The sequence below is a fragment of the Macadamia integrifolia genome, chromosome 5 (genome assembly GCF_013358625.1).
Source record: "Macadamia integrifolia cultivar HAES 741 chromosome 5, SCU_Mint_v3, whole genome shotgun sequence".
Classification (NCBI taxonomy): domain Eukaryota; kingdom Viridiplantae; phylum Streptophyta; class Magnoliopsida; order Proteales; family Proteaceae; genus Macadamia; species Macadamia integrifolia.
Window position 1 is genome coordinate 43,917,885 of NC_056561.1, and position 22,770 is coordinate 43,940,654.

Sequence of the window (22,770 nt, forward strand, 5' to 3'; positions counted from 1 at the left end):
AGAAAAATGCACTTTACTGGAAAAGTCAGTTTTGGTGTTTGGTTGCATGGGAAATACAAATATTTCATTGAAAAATGAAATATATTTTTTTGCAGAAAATGCAATATTTCCCGAACTTCTTTCCCCATTTCCCTTGCAACCAAACTAAGCCTACTATGCAAGGCGGGAATCCTGCCTTTTTCATGGTTTGGCCTTTTTATTGTTGGTCTTACCTTACAAATATGTTTTCGACGAAAACAAATTTGAGATTTGGGCATTCCTTAGCTTAGACAGTCCTTAACGTCGGCCCAGGTTACCAATGAAAGCGACATAAACTAACCCTTTAATTTGCCTTAAAAGTCGTTTTGACCAACCATAAATAGATTACTTTTTTATGAATAGTTTCTCTACCGTCAGATCAGCATCAGAGAGTTACTCATTTTACATGATTCCAATCCGAAGGTCGATAGACAGCTCCTCACATGAGGGCCATTGAAAGAGAATACACTTATACACGTCAGGGACTCAGAGTCTATTGTCTACCAAGATGTTGACTTCCACAAGACGTGCAGGCCAGGGTTATTTCAGTAATTTTACAGGAAAAAGATGAGAAAGAGAAAGATTAGAAATTTTTTCTTCTTTTCTCCTTTCCAACGCTATCAAAAAGGACCCTACAAGAGAGCGTGTTGACTCAACTTTCGAGAAGGACCTGACTCTGATGCCTCTTTGAAGCTTCGCAGTTCGCAATGATGTGTCAACCACTACCAGTCTTCTTGTTCTTGCCTTGCCACCCTACGAAGAAAAGACATCAAGTCTCTTTCCTAGTCCCTTATTTTCCATCATAGATTCCAATCTGATTCCAGATAACACTAGGAATACACGAAGAAGTGTACTACGAAATGCACTGAATCATTTTTCCATTTAGTCTTTACCCAGAAAGCACGCCTGAGGGTAGTCTAGGAAACAAAAATTCCATTCACCATTTCCACGCGTTCTCTATCTCTATTTCTCTTCCTCTTCCCCTGGCTCAGAGCAGAGAGAAGAGAAGAGAACCAAATCGCCATGGATAGAGAACCAGAGGAGCTTCAGTTTCTGGGATTGTTTGGAATCTACAAGGAATCCTTCAAGATCATACTCTCATGGAGAAAAATCTTCAACAAGATCACCCTTGCCCTAATCCTCCCACTCACCTTCATCTTCCTAGCTCACATCCAAATCTCTGAGCTCATCATGTCCAAACTTATGCAAAACGAAGAAGCCCTAAACTTCACTCGTCCAAATACGCCCACCTCCCAACGCCTTAGCGATCGAATCTCATCGGAATGGGTTGCTTATTGGCTCTTCAAGGCGGCTTATCTCGTCGTCCTTCTCATCTTCTCCCTTCTCTCCACCTCTGCTGTCGTTTACTCAATCGCTTCTATCTACACAGCTAAAGATTTGACCTTCAAAAAAATCATGACTGTCGTCCCCAAGGTCTGGAAGCGCCTCATGGTCACTTTCCTATGGAGTTTCGTCATCGTCTTCCTTTACAATATTGTTGCGGTGGTTTGCTTCGTAATTTCCATTATCGCCGTCAATCCTGGAACCACCGCCGGCACAGTTCTTCTGACCGTTCTTGCCATTCTCTACTTCTGTGGGGTTGTTTATATCAGTATTGTGTGGCATTTGGCTTCGGTTATCTCTGTTTTAGAAGATTTCAAGGGGATTAACGCTATGACCAAGAGTAAGGCTTTGATCAAGGGGAAGATGAAGGTTGCGTTTGTGATCTTCGTTATGTTGATCATCGCATTTATATTGATTCAATTTGGGTTTGAGAAGATGGTGGTACATGGAGAGAGATTCGGGATGTGGAGTAGGGTTTTTTCTGGGATTGTTTGCTTCTTGTTGCTGATGCAGTTGTTTCTGTTTGGGCTGGTTGTTCAAACTGTGTTTTACTTTGTCTGCAAATCGTATCACCATGAAAGCATCGATAAGTCTCTCTTGGCAGATCATCTTGAGGTTTATGCCGGTGAGTATGTTCCTCTCAGGGGAAAGGATATTCAATTGGAGCAATATGAGGTGTAAAAGTTCTCTTTTTTTCTTTCTTTTCATTTCTTTTTTTATATCTTCTTCCTTTGTACACACATAAAGCTGGTTCTAGAATCATTTTAATATATACAACATTATTCTGGTCTCGCTCTCTCTCCCATTGATGGATGAACAAGTTTGGTATCATGTCAATTTTTTGGGGCCGTTCTGATGAGAGAACTCGCCCACTATTACTAAACTAGTGGTTCACATTTGGTATGTTAATTGATATGAGACACGGGTAATAAGAGTCTTTTGCTTTACCTTTTGGGAGAGAGTTTTCCATGACACCAATGTATGAAGAATATGTTCCACACTAATGACGAACAATAATATTATTAGAAAAGAATGATATTCACATAGAACCCATATGGTCGGAGTGGGATAGAGTATAATAAGAAAAAAAAAAAACCAATAGAGTATATACTTGTAGGGAATTTTTCTTTTATCTTTTAGGACCCGTTTGTTTAGGGGGCTATTAATGGGGTGGGATTTAAGGGGTGTGAGAGTCATATTTATTTTCTTAAAAGCATGGTAAAGTCATGTGTTTGGATATAATGGGTTAGGAAATACTCACAACATTGGGAGATGAGCTTTCTTGTATGATGTGGCTTTCACCTCATCTCCTTTCAAAGTCTTATTAAATTTGTAGGAAGTCATTGTAATTAATGACTCTCGTTCTTCATTCATTTGTTCTCTCTCTCTCACAACTATGTGCTAACCTAGGGGTGTCAACGGTCCGGGTTGGTGCGGTTTCGGTCCGGTTCCACCGGTTTCGGTGTGAGTTTGGAAGTGACCGAAACCGACCCATTAAGGATTTATCGGTTTCGGTCCGGTGTCGGCTTCCGTGCGGTTTGGGTTCGGGTTGGTACCGGTTTGGATTTATTAGGTTCATTTCGATTTGGATCGGTTTTTTAAACCGGTATAGAGCCATTAGGAAACAACAAAATGATGAATTGTTGAACTTCGGTTTCTTAAATCGATTTGTAACCGGGTTGGTTTTGGTTTTTGGTCTAGTTTGGATTCGATTTTCCATACAAATGTATACAAAACTATTCAATTTTGATTTTTTAATGAATTTTGGAGTGTTTCGGTTTCTTACCGGTTTGGTTCCGGTTTCGGTCCGGGTTTTGAGCCAGTGTCGGGATCGGTTTCGTGCGGTCGGTTTGGTTTTGGGTAATCTCGAGAACTGAACGAGCAATAGGCTGGTGGTTCGGTCCGGGTTTGTTATCGGTTCGTCCGGCGTTGTACGCGTTAAGTTAGGAGACCCCTAGACATGGCATCCCATTCCGAACCAATGATGATAAAAAAGCAATGAATGAAATAATTCCTCAAAAATCTCACGTTACTATCCACAAAATTGAAGGTTCATATAACTACGCGTGGGGGAAAAGCCAAAACAATTTTCCAATTTCCACATAAAAGGGTATTTAACGTTTTTTGTTTTTTTTTTTTTTTTCGGGTGAAGATAAGGGTATTAACGTTAAATGACAATTAAAGCGCGAAAATGATTGTTGAATTTGTGACATTCGTTCGTTTTGAATCCGATGTTATCCAGTTTCTTCTCATTTTCCCTCGCCTTTCTTAACGGCTAATCCTAGCATCATCGCCTGGCTATTTATTTCTTCCAACGAGAAATGGATCTGGATCCTGGAATCATCGTCAATCTTCCATGGCCCTTGGTTTGCTCTTCTGTTAATCACTTCCGTAACTACTTCTCTCTCTAATCTGCGGCAACTTTTCATGGTTTTTAGTGCTGTAACAGTTCAGTCTCTGGGTTCACTTTGACCTTGTTAAGGAGAAGAGGAAGAATAGTTGGAGAAGTAGAAGAGGGAAAGAGAGGAAGGAAGGACTAAGAAGAGATGGATTTCAATTCGTTTTTGACGTCTCTTACGACTTCTTTTGTGATATTTGTGGTTTTGATGCTTGCGTTCGCATGGCTCTCTAGAAGACCTAGCAACTATGTTATTTACTACCCGAATCGGATACTCAAAGGGTTGGAGCCATTGGAAGGTTCAGGGTCGAAGTTGAGGAACCCATTTTCTTGGATTCGTGAAGCACTAAGCTCCACAGAAGCAGATGTCATTTCTATGTCCGGCGTCGACACAGCCGTTTACTTCGTCTTCTTGAGCTCCGGTGAGTGTGAGACTACTATGCAAATTTGTGTTCTTTTTTGGATCAATATTCTTCTTATGGGAAATTTTTTCTGTTTCTGTTGGAGGGTGTTGGGGGTAGACAACCGGAGATTTCTGGGTTGATTTTGGTCTTTTACATCGTTTGGATGCTTAGTTGGGTTTCCATAGATTTGTCTAATTTCTCTGTTCTTATTTTTGTAATTCTTAGATTCTTGTTGATATATATGTTGCCTACCCTTTTTTTTTTTTTATGGAGTTAGTTTCCAATTTTTCCCCTGATGGATTTTATTTTCTGAAATTGCCTAGTCTGGGTGGGTACTTGGATTAATTACTCTTTCTGGTACGGATGCTCTTTTAGTATTTGTTTACAAGTCTACTTTTGAGTGTTTGGATAATTCCTCTTTCTGGATTTGTTTTTTTCCTCCTCCTGGAGTTAGTGATAAGTATTCTTTTTCTCTATTTGTTGCTATTTTTGGTTCTTCCTATGCCTTTTTGATGGAGTACCTTCCTGGAGTGGGTTTCTCTGTTTTCATCTTGTTGGGGGTGTGTGGGGGGGATGGGGAGGGCACCTTTCTTTTCCCCTTGGAATTTGTGTTCATATGCATATAGGAACACTTTGTCTCTGTGTGTGTGTGTGGAACCTTGAAAAAGAATAACCATCTTTACTGGTCTCTGTGATTATAATCAGATTTTTATCAAGAGGAGTTGAAAGCCATAGTCACTTTAGGGTTCTGTCTGGTCTGTTGAAAATTTGTTGACATGCATGCTTAATGTTTTGGTCCTTGATTGTTTGGAGCCTAATAGATCCTCACCTTCTATTGGATGTCTCAAGTTGCATTGATGTACCTGCAAATTATTTATCTAAACAACTGTTTTTTATTTGTTTTTATTTTTTTATTTTATTTCCCTTTTTAGATTTTCATTTGTTTAATTTATGTGGCAGCACTGGGCATCTTGGTTTTATCTGGCCTTGTGCTACTACCGGTTCTTCTGCCTGTTGCTGCAACTAACCATGTGAAGTTAACTAATGATACCACCAGCAATGGGACCTTCAGCAATCTTGACAAGCTATCCATGGGAAACATTGAAGTAAGCTATATGAATTTCTCCCTCAAGTGTCATTTTCCCCATTGAGCTTGTTGGAATGTTCTTGAATGAGAACTAATCAGCCAAGTTTTACTTAAACTGGTTCGAACATAGTACAGTCAGGATCTCTTGTGATGGAAGTTGGAAGACATAGTGGTACTTAATGTCATAATATTTCCCCCATATAATTTTATGAGTTTATTTAAATTTTCTTTATGTGTTTCAGGCGAAGAGTCCCAGACTTTGGGCATACTTGATTGGCACCTACTGGGTTTCTATGGTTACATTTTATATCTTGTGGAAGGCATATAAACATGTATCGGAACTGAGAGGTAAGGCTTTAATGTCTCCAGAAGTGAAACCTGAGCAATTTTCTGTTCTTGTCAGAGACATACCTCAGGTACATGAAGGCAGAAGTCGTAAAGAACAGGTCGATTCGTATTTTAGAACAATCCATTCGGAAACATTTTACCGTTCAATGGTGGTCACAGACAACAAAAAGGTAAAATTTGTCATTTCTCTCAATGTTGTTAATTTCATCTAATGCAGGTTGAATCTTCTTTCTGGTGTCAATGAAATTGCACTGATAATGAATAAAGGGTTTCGGTAGTTTCTGGCACATGAAATGCTAGAAGAAAATCTGGCATAAATGCCATTTGGCAGTTCTGTTAGAGCTCAACTTCAGAGGTCATGTTGTCTATGTTATCATAAACTCATCGCTTAATTTTTGTACCAATATGACATCTCCACACTTCAATATAATTCATAAAAATTTAAGTTCATTTTGGGCTGTTCAGTAAACATGTCCATTGAGAAAAGGGGAAAAGCCACAAAATTTGACAGGTTGACTTTACAGGGAATTTTCATTCTGTCCAATGGTCAGGGTGACCAGCAGCCACCACCTTATGGCTATATGTGCTGTGGATTATTTCCGGCATGATCTAGAAACATTGCATTGGTACAACTCCTACTGTCAAGCACCATTACACGTAATTGGTTGTGCACCTCACCCTCGTCCGAAAAACACTGTTACAGCGCCAATCTTTTCAGAGATTTTGTGTACGGCAAAAAGTGGATGAAGAATGTAGCAAGGATGATATAAAATAATGCAATTTGAAAATCCAAAGTACTATAAATCTCAGATGCAAACATGCCCCAAATCACTTGATAACAGCACTGGGTTCAACGAACAGAATAGAGAATAAACAGAAAGAAGTATTTTGGGCTTAATTAACAGATCATTGGAGATGCAGAATTTCAGATTCTGAGAAACAGAATAATTGGATGGAGTATGAGTAGAAAACTGAACAGAAAATTTTAAGAATTCAAAAAAACAGTGCTGACAAAATGAAGAAGTTAGTAAACTAACCTGTTGATCAGAATCTGATAACAAGGATGCTTCTGCAGTGTCTGCAATTGGGGATAACCTGGACAGCTAAAAGTGAAGAATATTGTAGGCAAGAAAAGAGAGAGAAGAGAAAAGCAAGGGATATTGATGGAGGAGACAGAAAAGAGAAAAAGAGAAGAAATCTTCTAGCAACCAAGGTGCGGCATGTGAAGAAACAGAGAAGAAAGAAGAGATATTGTGATGTAAGATTAAACCTGGGAAACTAAGTTTAACTACAAGGAGAACAAGGCTAATCTGTGGTAGGCCACAATACACCTAAGGTTCTCTAGTTGGGTGAGGGCAGCAGCACAACAAAATAATCCTAAGCTACATACGTTAAACTATGCAATATTTGATCAGTTGCTATAGGGGTCAGGAATTAGGCATCATTTAGTCAAGTATTAATATGCAGGAAATTTCAGTAGTCTTAAAATTATAAGGCTAAGAAAACGTAAACATAGTCATAGGCAGCCAACTCCATGTCAGAATAATAACAATTTCAATATTTAGGGTAATACTGTGATAATCATGGATTAATTAGGTATTCATGATTAATAAGTAGTTAGTGCAAGCATGTGTATGGATGGCATAAGCATACCTTAGTTAGCCAAACATATTCAAACATATGGGTTTAGGATGTGTACATTTGGGAGAACGTTGGAATTTTAGTGTCTAGTAGAAAGACCAGTTACCGGACGGTGTGGGTGCCTGACACCTTTCCACTTCTGTAACTTGACCTTTACCTGAATTTCTGACCAGACCCTATGGAATCAAATCTGGCTCTTTCCCCTAAACAAGGATTGAACCACCTTGTTTTGGGTCCTAGGCCTCACATCCTAGGTGGTGACTGCTCATCAGGTTTACCCACCCACCGTCGTCATTGGGTCATTGGAATACAACAGCACACTTGCATGTGGTGCTGCTCAAAGGTTGCTCAGATGCCATATACGATATTTTCTGCACTTGCTATGCTTTCTCTCTAACCATCCAAAGATATGTAGCGTGCCATATGGCTAGCTTATTTGTGGAATTCTGTTAATGGGTCCATAAGACAACAGTTGCCTTATTGTGTTTCAATCGAAATTGATTTATCTGCGGAGTTTAATATATAACCCCTAAAAATATTACTGACAACTGATGCCCAGGCCAACAAAATTTGGGAAGAGTTGGAAGGATACAGAAAGAAGCTTGCCCGTGCTGAAGCCGTTTTTGCAGCCTCAAAAACAACAGGAAAACCAGAAGGAACAAGATCGACAAACAGAACTGGCTTCCTTGGGCTTATTGGAAAAAAAGTGGACACAATGGATTACTGCAATGAGAAGATTAATGAACTGCTTCCAAAACTAGAATCTGAACAGAAGACCACTGTTAGAGAGAAGCAGCAAGCAGCGGCTATTGTTTTCTTCAACAGCAGGCTGGCTGCAGCTTCTGCAGCTCAGGCTGTTCATTCCCAGATGCCAGACTCGTGGACAGTTACAGAAGCTCCAGAACCCCGTCAAATAATATGGAGTAATCTTACAATAAAGTTTTATGAGAGAAAGATACGTCAAAGTATTGTTTATGTGATTGTGGCTTTGACCATATTTTTCTACATGATTCCAATTGGATTTATCTCTGCATTCACTACCCTGGAGAATCTACAGAAGTTACTACCATTCTTGAAGCCTATTATCAAGCTGAATGTGGTTAAGACAGTATTGGAAGCTTATCTACCTCAGATTGCACTTATTGTGTTCCTGGCTTTGTTGCCAAAATTTCTTATGATGCTCTCCAAGGCTGAAGGAATCCCTTCTGTGGCTCATGCTGAGAGAGCCAGCTCAGGGAAGTATTTCTATTTCTCAGTGTTAAATGTTTTTATTGGAGTTACTGTAGGTGGGACCTTATTCAGTACGTTCAAGAACATAGAGAAGCATCCAAACACAATCATAACTGTTCTGGGTACCGGTCTTCCTGCCAATGCGACCTTCTTTGTGACCTTTGTGGCATTACAGTAAGTTTTCTACTGTCAATTTCTGTTTCTCTCCCCCTCCCCCAACACGCACAAACACACTTTCTTTTTAAATGTTTTACTGACACAGTCAGACTTCAGATATTCTAATTTTTGTTAGGTGGTTCAATAGTTCCAAGGTTTAGATCTGCCATTTGATTTAACCACATGGGACATTTCCATGGCAAAAAATCAAACCAATCAGATTCCACAAATCCAAAACATCTGTTCGGTCTTACCAGAAAAATATTGAAGTGATCAATTACTACAAATCGATTGTTTTCCAAAGTACAATTCTTCTTGGTTGTGAATATTTTGAGATGAGACTTTTGGATGCATGCACATTGTGTTTGATTTTATTTGTTATTTGTTATTTTTTATTTGATAGTGTCAATGCTACACCTATGGCTAGCAGGTAGGTAGGAAATCCAAAACCATGAGTGAAACGCCATAATAAACATAATAGAAAACAAGAAAATATCTAGACTACCCTTTGCCTGCTAGGATATATACTTTAACATTCCCACTCAAGCTGGAGCATATATATCACCCATGCCTAACTTGGTACAACTTCCCCGAAGTGCGGGACGAAGCAAAGATCTGGTAAACATATCACCCAACTGATCTGTAGAGAAACAAACAGAGTGGAAATAAGTTTTCTGATAATTGCATTTCTAACAAAATGACAGTTTACTTCAATGTTCTTGGTTGTCACATGAAACACCGACTTATTGGTTATGTAGATGGCTAGTTGATTATCACAAAACACATCAATGGGTTTGGTAATTGAATACCCAAACTCCTGAAAAGGAATCTCAACCGCATTAATTCAGCTGTAGTATGAGCCATCCTTCTACACTCAGCTTCTGCACTGGACCTTGCCACAGTAGTTTGCTTTTTGCTCTCTCATGCAACAAAATTGCCATCAACAAAAATATAATAACCTGTGGTAGATTTTCTATCGCCATCAGCACTAGCCTAGTCCGCATCTGATATCACCAAATCAGCATCAAACTAGGTCTTTAAATGAGGCCCTTACCAAGAGCCCCTTACGTTAGCGTAGAATCCAAACTTCGGATGTGGGGTCCATAGGCATATCAATTGGTTTAGACCCAAGCATACCATTCTTAAATAGAAGATCCATCACACTTTCTTTGAGAGAGGTCGCACCCATCCTATTCCGAACCACTTCAACCCCAATAAAATAATAGAACACCTAATCTTTCATCTGAAAGTGCTGATGTAAATACTGGATCCATCACTACCTGATATGACAATGTCATCAACATAAACTACCAACAAAATCGCCTAAGAATCCAGACGACGAACAAAGACTGAATGATCAGAATAATACTACGAGAAACCACATCGGGTAATAATAGAACTAAACTTATCAAACCAGGCTCTAGGCAATTATTTCAAACTATAAATTGCCTTAGGAAACTTGCATACCTTCCCAGCATTCTCCACCAAAGGAACATATTTGGGAGGTTGCTCCATGACACCTCCTCATGCAGATCATCTTATTAAAATTCAGCTCTCTGGGTCTATAGTAATTTTAAGTCAGCAGTCAGAGGCTGATAAACATAAGTTCCTCCCAAATCCCAAAGGCATTGAAATATTCATTGACAGATTTATCTCCCTGTTTCAGATTAAAACTCTTTTTATAGAGATCATAAATACGAATCATATTCTTATCATGTGAGAAACTTTCCTTCAGATCATCCTAAACACTCTTAGCGGTGGTGTGGAACATCACATTAGCTGCTACAGAGGGCTCCATAGTCCATACTGTTCCATAGCCACACTAGAAGGCTGTCATTTTCGTGCATCCTAATGTAGACTAGGATAGAGGGTCTAACCAAGTCTCAACTTCAGGATCTTTTTATCCGATGAACAACCATAACCAACCCAAACCTTAATATAGCAAATCAGATTACAACAAACAGCAGGACAAACAAGAACAGTAATCGATTCCAAACCAGTAGAATATTAGGACAGAAGTAGAACAATTCAAGCAAATAAAAAAATACTTCAGATCTGGAACAATGATGTATTGACCTCAACAAGACAGTGCTACTGGTCAGATCAGCATAACATATCACAGGGATTAGCAAGGGTATCAAATAGGTTCACCCCACCTTAGAAACATGAAACACATGTCAAAAGATCAACAGAAAATAAACCAGACCAGTCGACCACCATTCTGGTCACTACAGTGCACTAGAAGACAGAATTGGGGAGATTACTATATCTCCCAATTGGCTGGTCAGAATTGGACCAGGTTTGGATAGAAGGTAGTACTAGGTGGGAGGGTGGTTCGATCCATTTTTCAGCCGCAAAGGATGGCTGAAAGTGTTTCAGGCAGCAAGGGATCAACTAGGAAATATAAGAGGATTTTCTGGACAGAATTGAGAGAAAAGTGCTTTAAATACCTGTAATAGTAGATCAGATCTGGAACACCTTGAGTATGGAAGAAAAGAGAGATAACTAGAAGAGAAGAAGAAGAACTCTTGAAAGGAACCTCTTGGGCTTCGCACCGCAAAGAGTCAATTGGATCAAACACCAATTCCATCAGCCTTGATCAAACACAAGACAACTCTTCATAAAGAAGACAATAGCAACAACCATTAATTTTTTTTTTATCAAAATCATCTTTTTTTTTAAGGGCCTCCTCTTTATTTATAATGTTGAAGGGGGAGGGAATTATAAAATAGAAGGTTCCTCAAAAAAGGAAACCAAATATTCTCCTAATACAATAGTTACTAAAAACTAAAATTAAGAACTAACTGAAATTAGAAACTAGTTGAAAAAGGAAACTAACTACTAATGACTTGACTCATCTAATAACTTGACTCCTAAGAAATCAATATAACTTAAATTAAACCCAACTTAAAAGGAACCTATGAAAAAAGGAAACTAACTAGTAATTCCGTACTCAATCTTAGAGCCGCTCTTTTAGACCCATAAAAGTGGCCCAATATACTCCAAACCACATGAACTGAAGGCCCAACACATATACAACCATACCCTAGGCTTATTCCTAATAAAACAAGCCTATTTTGGTGATTAATCTGCATCACATCCATTCATCATACTCTTTAGATTCAGAGAGTGGAAGTGCAGACATAAGAGATTATAGCACTAGCAGAGACCCTAGTTTTTCATCTTCAAACATCTAGGGTTTCAAGCCAAGTAGGACACATAGGTTGCTGCAGAACGAAGGAAGGGCAAATCTAAAAGAAGAACCTCAAACCAGAAATAAGGAAACAAGTATTGGATCTCTAAAGCTTTGATTCCATGTGATGTAAACAGAACCTAAAACCAGTACCTGCACACACAAAGGTTACCTCGTAGTTTGACCGAATAGTCTTACCGTGAGGGTAGGGTTTATTACATAAAAGAAATAAAATAATACATGGACTTGATACCCCTACCGACGTGTATCAAGTCCACTAGTACATATGTGGCCCTCACATAAATACAAGAATGTTGGCAAAAAAGATCCTTAGACTAGGTTATTACTTACTGGAATATTATCGAAGTAGATTGTGCAGAATACATGAAATTTCACATGTGTCAGATATTTTCCAACTTGATACAAACACCTTCTGAGTAACACACACCAGCTCACCTTGGCCATTTGCCACCTGGGGCATAGATGTAATTAGACAGGTCATTAGTCATCTGATGACCATGATTACATCCTAGTTTCTATTGACTACTTCACCAAATGAGTGGAAGCTCAGTCATATTTCAAACTGACATCAACCAAGGTTGCTAAGTTCACAAGTTATTATCATTTTCAAATGCGGGCTACCGCAAGAATTATGTCAAATCAAGGGTCTCACTTCAGGAAAAAGTGAAAGTTATGTGACTGAATGAATATCTAGAGACTTACATATGGAGGATGCCATTTTAATTTAGTTAACCTTGAGAATCTGTCCATATAGGGTAGGAAGGCGTGTTTGGACGTATTATCCACGAGGATGTCAATGTGGGAACAGGGAAGTCATTTTGGGACTAACCTTATTTAAATCTCTGAAATCCACACACATTCATTCTCATCCTTCTTTCTTTTGTACACGTCATATATTGGGCAACCATTCAAGGTATTTTGGTATCTTTGGGTATCAAACATTCAACTGCATACTAACTTCCTCTTTTATTTTCAAGATCCATCTAGCTTCATCCATCATAATTTTTGCTTTATTGGTTTTGCCCCAGGATACAATGGTAGACAATGTTTGACAATATTGGTGTCAATGTCAGGCATGTCATCATATGACCTTGCAAATATCATATACATAAACGCATAATAAATATAATAATAAAAAAAGAAAATACCAAAACTACCTTACCAGCTAAATATATAAACTTTAACAATAAGTAGATGCCCTGCATAAATAGTGAACATAACAAATCAATTGCGTAAGTGATGAAAATAAGTCTTACTAAAGAACATATCATATAATATTACACATCCACCATTGTCATACACATAATATAGCTTGTAGAAGCACAACTCCAATATTTTCTCACTATCTGAAGTTCTGCTTTGGCATGTTTTTTCTCATTATGGAGTCATTTACACCATATTAGTCATGTGTTGGTGTTTTCAAAACACTAGACTAGGGACTTCGTATATTCTCCAAATATCTAATTTCTGATTTAATAGTTAAAAAAAAAAAGAAGAAAAAAAAAAGAACAAAAAAAAAAAAAAGAAAAAAAAAAAAAAAAGAAAAAAAAGAAAAGAAAAAAAAAGAGAAGAAAAGAAAAGAAAAAAAGCAAGTCAGAGATAGGAAAAGTGAAGTAAAAGGAAAATGACACAACACTAGCAAGTCAGAAAAATCTCAATTAAATAGGGTCGGCTACATGGATTCTTGCCCTCCTATCGTCTCTATTTGAGGTCATACTTGGGACAAGACCTAGACTATGCCTGTTATTCCTCACTACTTCTCCTATGGTTATTTTAGGCATGCCCCTAGATCTTTTAACTCCGTCAATCTGAATCAGATCCTCCTCCTTACCGGAGCATTTTCTCTTTGTTAAACATGGTTATACCACCTCAAACGAATTTTGTAGAGCTTATCATTGATCAGGCAACTCCGAAATCAGCTCTAAGATGTTCATTCCTTACTATCCTTCCTAGTTTTTCCAACATTTTCTTAACATCCTCATCTCTACTACGCATAGCATATCTATATGGAACTTTTTAACTACGCGAAATTCTTTACATCATATTCGGTCGTACAATAGTCCTTTAGAATTTTCCTTTAAGCTTTGAAGCAATACATCGGTCACAGAACATTCTGGTCACACCTTTCCACTTTATCCATCCTACTTTAATTCTTTGTGAAACATCATCCTCTATGTCACCTTCTTTATTTATGATTGACCCCATATATCTAAAATAGTCACTTTACGGTATCGCTTTCTCCTCAATTTGTACCATATTGTTATTCATCATAATGTGACTAGATTTGCACATTATATACTTTGATCTAATTATCTTAAAATCTCTTGTTTCCGAAGTTGATCTCTATAACTCCAACTTAGCGTTAATCCCGACTTTTTATCTCATCCACCAAAACGATATCATCTGCCAAGAGCATACACCACGGGACCTCATTTGGCATCCTCTAGTTAAATCATCCATGATTAGTACAAACAAATAAGGGCTTAAGATTGACCTCTGATGTAACTCAATTGTAATTGGGAATTCATTGCCTTGACCTCCCACAGTTTTCACACTAATCACCATACTCTCATACACATCTTTAATTATATCCACATATTTACTCGACAGTCGACACCCCTCTCTTCTCTAGTATATGCTGCATTAATTCTCTAGGGACTTTGTCATAGGATTTTTCTTGGTCAATAAAGACCATATGGAGATCCTTCGTGCAAGCTCTATATTTTTCCATGAGCTTCCTCAGTAGGTAAATAACTTATGTCATGGATTTACCTAGCAATGGCTAGCATAAAACCAAATTGGTTTGTTGAGATAGTAGTTTCTCTTTTTAGATGGGTTTTGTTAAGTTTGTGTCGAATTCTTGACCCGTTTTGAAGATTGACCCGATCCGATATATTTTGGTGGCGACCCGAATGGAAAATTTTCTGAGATCTGTGATGGAAGCAAAGGGTACGGTTTGATCGGATAGACCGCGACCCGATAGATCGACCCGCGACTTGGAATATATATAATGTATTGTTGCTTGTTGGGAAAGTGATTGTATTTTGGGGTTTTTTCAAGCTATGGTTTCAGGGCGAGTTTTCTCGCCGCTACTTGGGTATAATCTCTTCTGCATAGTGAAACATCTTCTTCTTCGCCCAAGGACGTAGCACACCACCCTGGTGTGTGAACCTCGTTAAATCTCTGTGTCGTGCGGCTATTGTCTCTTTATTTTTCGTGTTTCTTGGTGTTTAATCTAACAGATTTCAATAATCTTCTCTCATAATTTCATAATATGACTTTTTTTTATGCTTCTATAATTATTGTAGCTCTGAATATCACCTTTTTTTTTGTAGATCGGAACTATAATTTTTCTCCTTCATTCTTATGACATTTTCCTTATGTTCAGAATCTTATTAAACATATTTGTTAACCAAGATACCCCACAAAATCCTAAGCTCTTCTGCACTTCTATTAGGACCTCATCTAGGCTTGGTGTCCTACCTACTTTCATCTTTTTTAAGGCTTTAACTTCAGCCACTCCAACCTTTCATGTATATCTATGAAGTGTGGTGTCTTGATAAATAATGCAATCTTTCGAGTCATTCTTACTAGAATTGTCACCATTTAGTAGGTCGCAAATATACTCATCCCATCACTTCATAATTTCCTCATCCCTTACCAGCACTCTTCCATCATCACTTTTGATATGTCTTACATGTTTGAAATCTCTACTCTTCTTTCTCTCATTTTAGCTATCTTATAGATACGTTTTTCCCCTTCTTTTATGTTCAGATTATTATAGAGGTACTCATATTTCTTCACTCTGACTATCTCCATAATCTTCTTAGCTTCGTTTCTGAAAGCATTATACCTTCTTCTTTTTTTTCCTTCTACCTCTTTAGTCCCTTGCCATAGTTCTAAATTTTGGAAATTTTGTTGACCCAAATTTTGCAAGTTTTGATGGTTTTGACCCACCTTGAGATTTCCAAGTTTCAAAGTTTCGACCCTAATTTCAAAAATATCCCCAAATTTCTAGAAATAGCTTCACAAAAAAAAAAAAAAAAAAAAAAAAAAAAAAAAAAAAAGAAAAGAAAAGAAAAGAAAAAAAATACCCGGGTTTTGACTAGATTTTGAAAATTTCAACTAGGTCAAAATCCGAGATTTAGAACCATGATGGTTGCTTAGACCTCATCATCCCATTACCAAGTCTCCCTAGGGGCTTGACGACCACCCATTGCTTCCCCTAGGAATTCTAGCAACCTTCTTACTGCAAGTCATCATCTCATTCCACATCACATTGGTGTCCCTCAAAATCCAACTTTCCTTGTTTGACCACATTTTATCAATAAATGTACCTACGGAATCTCCTTTTTATCTCCACCTTTTTTTTTTTTAATGAGAATTTTAATCCCCACCTTATCTTAGGGTACAGAGGTTCCCCATCTTACGCTTCTGCGTACCGAGGCACATAACGAGGACTGCCAGTCTATGTTGCGTGGTTAGTCTCTCCTCATAAATAACCGTACAATTCTTGCACAACAATCAGCCGGTCCCTCAAGTTAGGAAGAAATCTTTTGGCTGGTATGATGCCCACTTTTGTGGGTAATGGATAAATCATAAGTTATGCAAAGTCTGAAAATGATGCCCATCCTCATTCCTCTCCTTAACTCCGTAGCCTCTACGGACACCTTTATAACCTCTACGATCACTTCCAACATGTCCATTCAAGTCTCCTTCCATAGTAATTGATTTATCTTGACAAAAATTTGCGGTAAATCATCCATGTGTTCCCAAAATTGATGCTTACTACTTTCATCCAATCTTACTTGGGGTGCATAACCTCTAAGTATATTGAAAACTCTTTCTCCAACACCAATTGATGGATATAATCCTATCTCCTAGTCTTTTGACATCCACTACATCATTCTTTAAATCTTTATCCACTATTATACCCACTCAACTTCTATTACTTTGACCTCCCGAATACCAAAGTTTGAAGTCATCTAACAACTTAGCTTTGTTATTCTTCCACCTATTCTCTTAAATACATGCAATATCAATCCTTCTTTTTCTCATAACATCTATCAACTCCAGGCTCTTACCCGTTAAGGATTCAATGTTCTAGGACTCTAATCTAATCCTATGCTTCTGGGCTAGATTCTTTACTCTCACTTGCCCTTGGCTACTTATCACCACATCTGCGTGTCGACGTGGCATGTCGCTTACGGGGGACGCCCTAGTAATATAAGGATGCTAAGATATGATATCAAGAAATAAAGGAAATCAGAAAACAGAAGGATCTATGTAAAAGGTGATTGGCTGAATATATTAAAGTGGTGGCTGCCTACCTGATGCACCCATATAGAAAATAAAAATAAAAATCTAAGTACAATAAATAGGATATAATGTAGAGGCGCCTACTGCATTAAACAGACAATCTTCGTAGTCTGATTGCTGATTCAGGCAGCTCTTATTCTTTCAGTTATAATTTCAACCTTCCTAGTCTCCTAGCACTTTCCATCTCAGCATCTGCTTGGCCACTTTATTCTTTGGATGTGCTCTTTCTTGATTGCCCTACCATTTTCAGTTTTCATCCTAAAGCATGGTTAACAACTTTTAGTCTTCTAGAAGGGCATTCCACTTCCTTTTTTATTAATTACTTTTGGAGTTATATTTCATAAAATTTTACAATTATATATGAGGAGGTGGTTAGTAGGTCCATAATTTTTGCCAATGTATAGGGAATGGTTCCTGCAACATGTCATCAAAGGTGGCACCCAAAAAACACATTTGTAGGCCCCACTCCTTATTTTTTCACATTTTTGCAGTCTGAAACACAGTACCTCTGGCAAAAGTAAACCTTGTGTTCTTCCCCATTTATGTGGTTGCATTTTGACTTAAATATAAAACATGAGAGTTAACTCAAAATGCAAGGAGGAAGAGCCAATTAAATGGTTGTCCTTAAAATTGAGGTCGGACCTGAAATTTGAGATTCAAATTGCATAGATGATTCTCTATGTAATTTCTTAATTGGCCAAACCAGCAATCCAATCAAACTGCCCAGGCATTGTCCTTGAGGCATATGGAAGCCTGATTTTTGTACTTGAAACCGTATGGGACATAAATTATGGTACTTGCATTGCTCAGTAAATTATCTGTTTCTCTGTTGTAATTGAGCTGGACAGGTTCCTTATTATTGAGTGTTCAATTTTGATGAATGTCTCAGGTTCTTTGTTGGCTATGGGCTTGAGCTTTCACGGTTAGTACCTCTGATCATTTACCATTTAAAGAGGAGGTATCTCTGTAAAAGTGAAGATGAGATGAAAGAAGCCTGGGCTCCTGGGGACTTTGGTTATGCTACAATGGTTCCAAATGATATGCTAATCATCACAATTGTCCTCTGTTACTCTGTTATAGCTCCAATCATCATTCCGTTTGGTGTGATTTATTTTGGCCTTGGATGGCTTGTTCTTCGAAATCAGGTTTGTCAAGATACTCTTTACAGATATAGCATGTGTGCTACTCCTGAACTCTAGTGTCAAGAACATTCAGAGCAACTTGGATGAAGCTCAAGTTTGTTAAAATTTTTTGGTCTGAATTCCACATGGAGCCCACATAGCATGTGTGCCAAGGGCCTATAGGAGATAACATTTGATGGAACCTTCCTAGAAGGTTTCCCAGGCCAACATAAAACCTAATGATCTACTCTTTTGGTTTGAAGATTGGGTGGATAGGACAGATATGATGTTCACCTTACCTACCTCCTTCCCTGGTGGAAGGCTATTCTTATGACTTCTTTTATTGATCTGGAGAATTTCACCAAAGAACTTTCTTTCTTACCGTTTATCTTTCTTTCATACAGGCCTTAAAAGTGTATGTTCCATCATATGAGAGCTATGGGCGCATGTGGCCCCACATGCATTCACGTATTCTTGCGGCTCTGATTATCTACCAAATTACAATGTTTGGCTACTTTGTACTGAAGGAATTCTCCTACACAGTTATCTTGATACCCCTTATCGTGTTTTCTTTTCTCTTCACTTATGTATGTTCCCAGAAATTTTACCAATCATTCAGCGCCACCCCTCTTGAAGTTGCCTGCCATGAAGTTAAGGAGATCCCTAACATGGAATCCATCTTTAGAGCATTCATCCCACCAAGTTTGAGATCAGAAAAGTTTGAGGATGGTGATCAGTTTGAGGATGCTCTTGCTCAATTTTCAAGAACAACGTCATCCATTTGATGTAAATACAAGAAAATATGTACGTACAGAGAATTTTTTTTTTTTTGGTAGTGGATCATGGAACCTCTTTGGGACTGTGTTAGTTTGTTGACTATGAGCTCTAGGAACCATCTCATTTAGATCTTTTTAATCTATGTGTGTTCAGATACAGATATTTTGTTAGAAGTTTCTGTATGTGTATAATTTGGAGTACAAGATTTTCCTTATTGCTGCCATGGAAGGTAAATTTACAGCTGATTAATATTGTCTACAGTATACCTTGTGTCATCTGTGGTGAATCTTGGGTTTTCAGGATTCTATGGACTACACAAATTACAAGAACTTCCAATATTTCAAAGCCACCAACCAGCCCTATCTTTCACCCAAATAGTAGGGTTATGTGCATAATCACATAGGCTCTTGGGTAATGTTTGCCTGTCTGAAAATGGAAATCTCTGATGCAAAACAACAGAAATTGTATGGCCAGATGTTGACTACTGCATTCAAGTTAAGATCTCTGCTACAATTCCGTTGGATGAATTGTGTTTGACGGCAACATATTGCCTTGTCATTTAGTAGACCAAACACATCCCCACCAAAAAAAAAAAAAAACTTTATCATATAGAATTCCCCAAATGGATTATCATATAGAGTTCCCCAAATTGATTTTGGAGCCAAAGGAATGATGTTCATGTGTCATTATTCTAAATGCCTATGGTTTCTGCCATGCTAGTTTCTCCAGCATCTTCATCATTGGACTTTGAACTTGATACATATATTCAAAATTGAAAATTTCATATATATTGGTTTGACTTTCAATCCCTCAAGAATATGATATCATGAAGCAAACACAAAGTCTTCAATCTCATTATAAAATTTATGCATATCAACAGAAGTTTGTGTATTAGATGATTCTTCTGGTGAAGGTATTTCTTCTTCAGGTGAAGGTATATCTTCAGGGTCCCTCTTAGGCCTAACCCATTTCCCACAAGAGTTAGTAACTAATCCTTTGTTATGCAATTGAGGCCAGTAATTGGGTATTCTTAGCTCATCCATCAACATCCCACAAGCTTTGTTCACCAATGTCAAGTCCCTCCGAGTGTATGGCCGGAATCCCGAAGTGCTACTTTGAAAACCATCTACAAGATGGAGGTATGTCTCTAGGCTGTGAAACCCTTTCAAGTCGAATCCCTTCTTGAGGTACGGCGACGCTTGCACATCAAGCTTCAATTCAGTTCCCACATGCTTGTACTGCCATTCTGATATCCCAGGCATCAAAGGGACTATATCCTGCTTCACTACAACTCGTAATGTCTATACTTCCATTTCGCAAAGCTTCTCCTTAAAGGCGTCGTTACCAACTCTCGGTGCACCGAAGGAGATGACACTGATAGGAACATCAGGAAGGACTTTGGCAGCCTCATAGGCATTGAGGAGAGCTAAGGCACCACCTAAGCTATGGCCAGTGATGGTGAGGCTCACATCTTCACCCCTTGCTCTATATAGACTAACCAGTCTAATCACTTCTTTCATCACTTGCTCTGAGGCACTTGACTTGTTGTACCTAGTGGACTCACTCTTAGATGTGTAGATGTCATGGAAGCCATGCTCAACCTTCATGTCTCCATCTCCATCTCCAAATGGCTTTAAATCCAATTGCAGATCTTTACACCATTCACAGGGTGACATGGTGCCACGCCAAGCCACAACAATGTCACGTCTTCCAATCCTACATGTCTCTTCATCATTGCTAATACCCACATACCCAAGCCAATTGGAATCTTTGCTCCATGTGTCCATCAGGAGGGTCCTCTCAAGCCACCGTGGCACATCAATATGTGACATGGCATAGATGTACTTGGTTACCATGTACCCATTTTTAGTAAGCCCTAATTTGTCAAAAATCTTTCGGCGATTGTACATGGAACTCCCACAATACTCCGATGAGGAATCAAAGTCAAAAGCATCATTTATGGCCTGAGCAAATTCACCATATTTGATGATCTCTCGTCGGAGCCCAGGATCTAAAGGGTCTAAAAGGTCATTCCAACCTGACAAACCATGGATTTCGCGCCATCTTGAAGATATATCTTCCTTTGGAGACTCCGGAGTCGTTTGATTGTAATGTTGTAGGCCATCCCAATCTATGCAGGGATAGTGAGGGATCTCTAGGTGGAGCTGGAGGAGGCTAGAGAGTGATTGAAGCTTATGGGGCTCAAGTGTGACCTTTTGATGGGCATGAATTGAAAGATCACATCGATTGACAGGAGAATTGAAGGAGCTAGTAGGAAGGCATTGATGGATTGTGGATGTTACGGCCCTCATAAGTACACAATGTAAGAAGAGTTAGGAATAGTTTGGGAATGGATTTAGATTGATTTTGAAGCCTCTGGAGTCTGGAGAGGTTAGAAGGGGAGCTTGGAGAGGTGAAGGTTCTTACAAAGCTTAAGAGATGGGGGAATGAGATTTATATAATGAGATGGAAGCTTTAGAACTTGAAGCTCTCATTTTCTATTCTCCAAGTCAAATATTACTTCTACCATAAACCCTCCCCCCCACCTACTATGACTCTGTAAGGTCTACAGAAGTTGCCGACTTGTTAGAAAATTTGCGCTCCAACCCAATTTCTAGTGGCCCAAACTCTTGGTTTCATTTGGTTTCATTCTGAACCGATAAGACTGATCAAAATGAACAAATGTTCTGAAACCAGAATAACCCGATAAAAAAATCGATTTCTTGTTTATCTATATGAAAGAAATGATAATAGACTAATACGGGACCATTAAGAGAAATCGACAAGGGATCGAAAACTGATCAGATCGATAACTATCAATTTCTGTTTGGATTTTATATACTGATTAATTATCAGTTCATTTTTGTATAAGCTAAAAACCGATGAGACCAACTGAAATTGAACCAAACCGATCGGTTTAACACCCTTAATGTAATGTAATATGATTGCAGTAATTAACTTGGATTGCGGATGTAAATGGATAGTCGAAATCCGAATTCAAATTCGTATTCGTATTCGTTTAGGGGTATCCGTATAAGGTTAAAGGGTATCCGGAGTAAAATCCGATCCGATTAAATAAGCAATTAATAATTTTGAAGGTTCTTGATGTTTAAAGAGGTTTTAGAGAATGAGGAAAAGAGTTAAAACAACATAAGAAGATGGATTAAGAGCAAATTATATTCATTGGGGAGGAATGTCCAGATTACATAAGTCAGAGAGTAAACGGATAGTTGAAAATCTGAATTCGATCTACATCCATATTCGTTTAGAGATATCCGAATCCAATTAAGCAATATCCGAATTCAAATACATCTGATCTAAATTCAATCTGTATTCAATCCATTTACATCTTCGTCTTTGCAGGACCAAGATTAGAACCAAGACCAAGACCACGACCTGGTCAGGCTGTTGGGCTTATGTTGGGGAAAGAAAACTGTTAAGTTTGTCTTGAATTCTTGACCCGTTTTGAAGATTGACCCGATCTGACATATTTTGGTGGCGATCCGAATGATAATTTTTCTGAGATCTGTGATGGAAGCAGAGGGGTTGGGCCGATAGGCCTAAGCCCGGAGCCCATCACTGATCTCGTACGGGGTGTGGGGCGTAGCCCCCGTGGTATGGTTCAACCGGATCGATCGCGACCCAATGGATCGACCCATGATTTTGGAGTATATATAATATACTATTGCATGTTGAAAAAGTCATTGTATTCT

At 38.4% G+C, this 22,770-nt stretch overlaps 2 protein-coding genes and 1 pseudogene across 2 annotated transcripts; 2 read left to right on the forward strand and 1 right to left on the reverse strand.

Annotated features, from left to right (window-relative positions):
- Positions 1-1,041: 1,041 nt before the first annotated feature.
- On the forward strand, positions 1,042-2,043 carry LOC122078094. Its single transcript, XM_042643955.1, has one exon. The coding sequence runs from the start codon at positions 1,042-1,044 to the stop codon at positions 2,041-2,043; it is 1,002 nt and encodes a 333-aa protein (XP_042499889.1).
- A 1,536-nt stretch (positions 2,044-3,579) lies between these two features.
- LOC122079193 (CSC1-like protein ERD4) lies at positions 3,580-19,320 on the forward strand. The gene is made up of 6 exons (XM_042645458.1): positions 3,580-4,182; positions 5,125-5,270; positions 5,494-5,769; positions 7,800-8,644; positions 18,049-18,304; positions 18,685-19,320. Exons 1-6 carry the CDS (start codon positions 3,909-3,911, stop codon positions 19,063-19,065), a joined length of 2,178 nt encoding a protein of 725 aa, XP_042501392.1. The 5' UTR covers positions 3,580-3,908; the 3' UTR covers positions 19,066-19,320.
- A 431-nt stretch (positions 19,321-19,751) lies between these two features.
- On the reverse strand, positions 19,752-21,369 carry LOC122078095 (annotated as a pseudogene).
- Between the last annotated feature and the right edge of the window lie 1,401 nt (positions 21,370-22,770).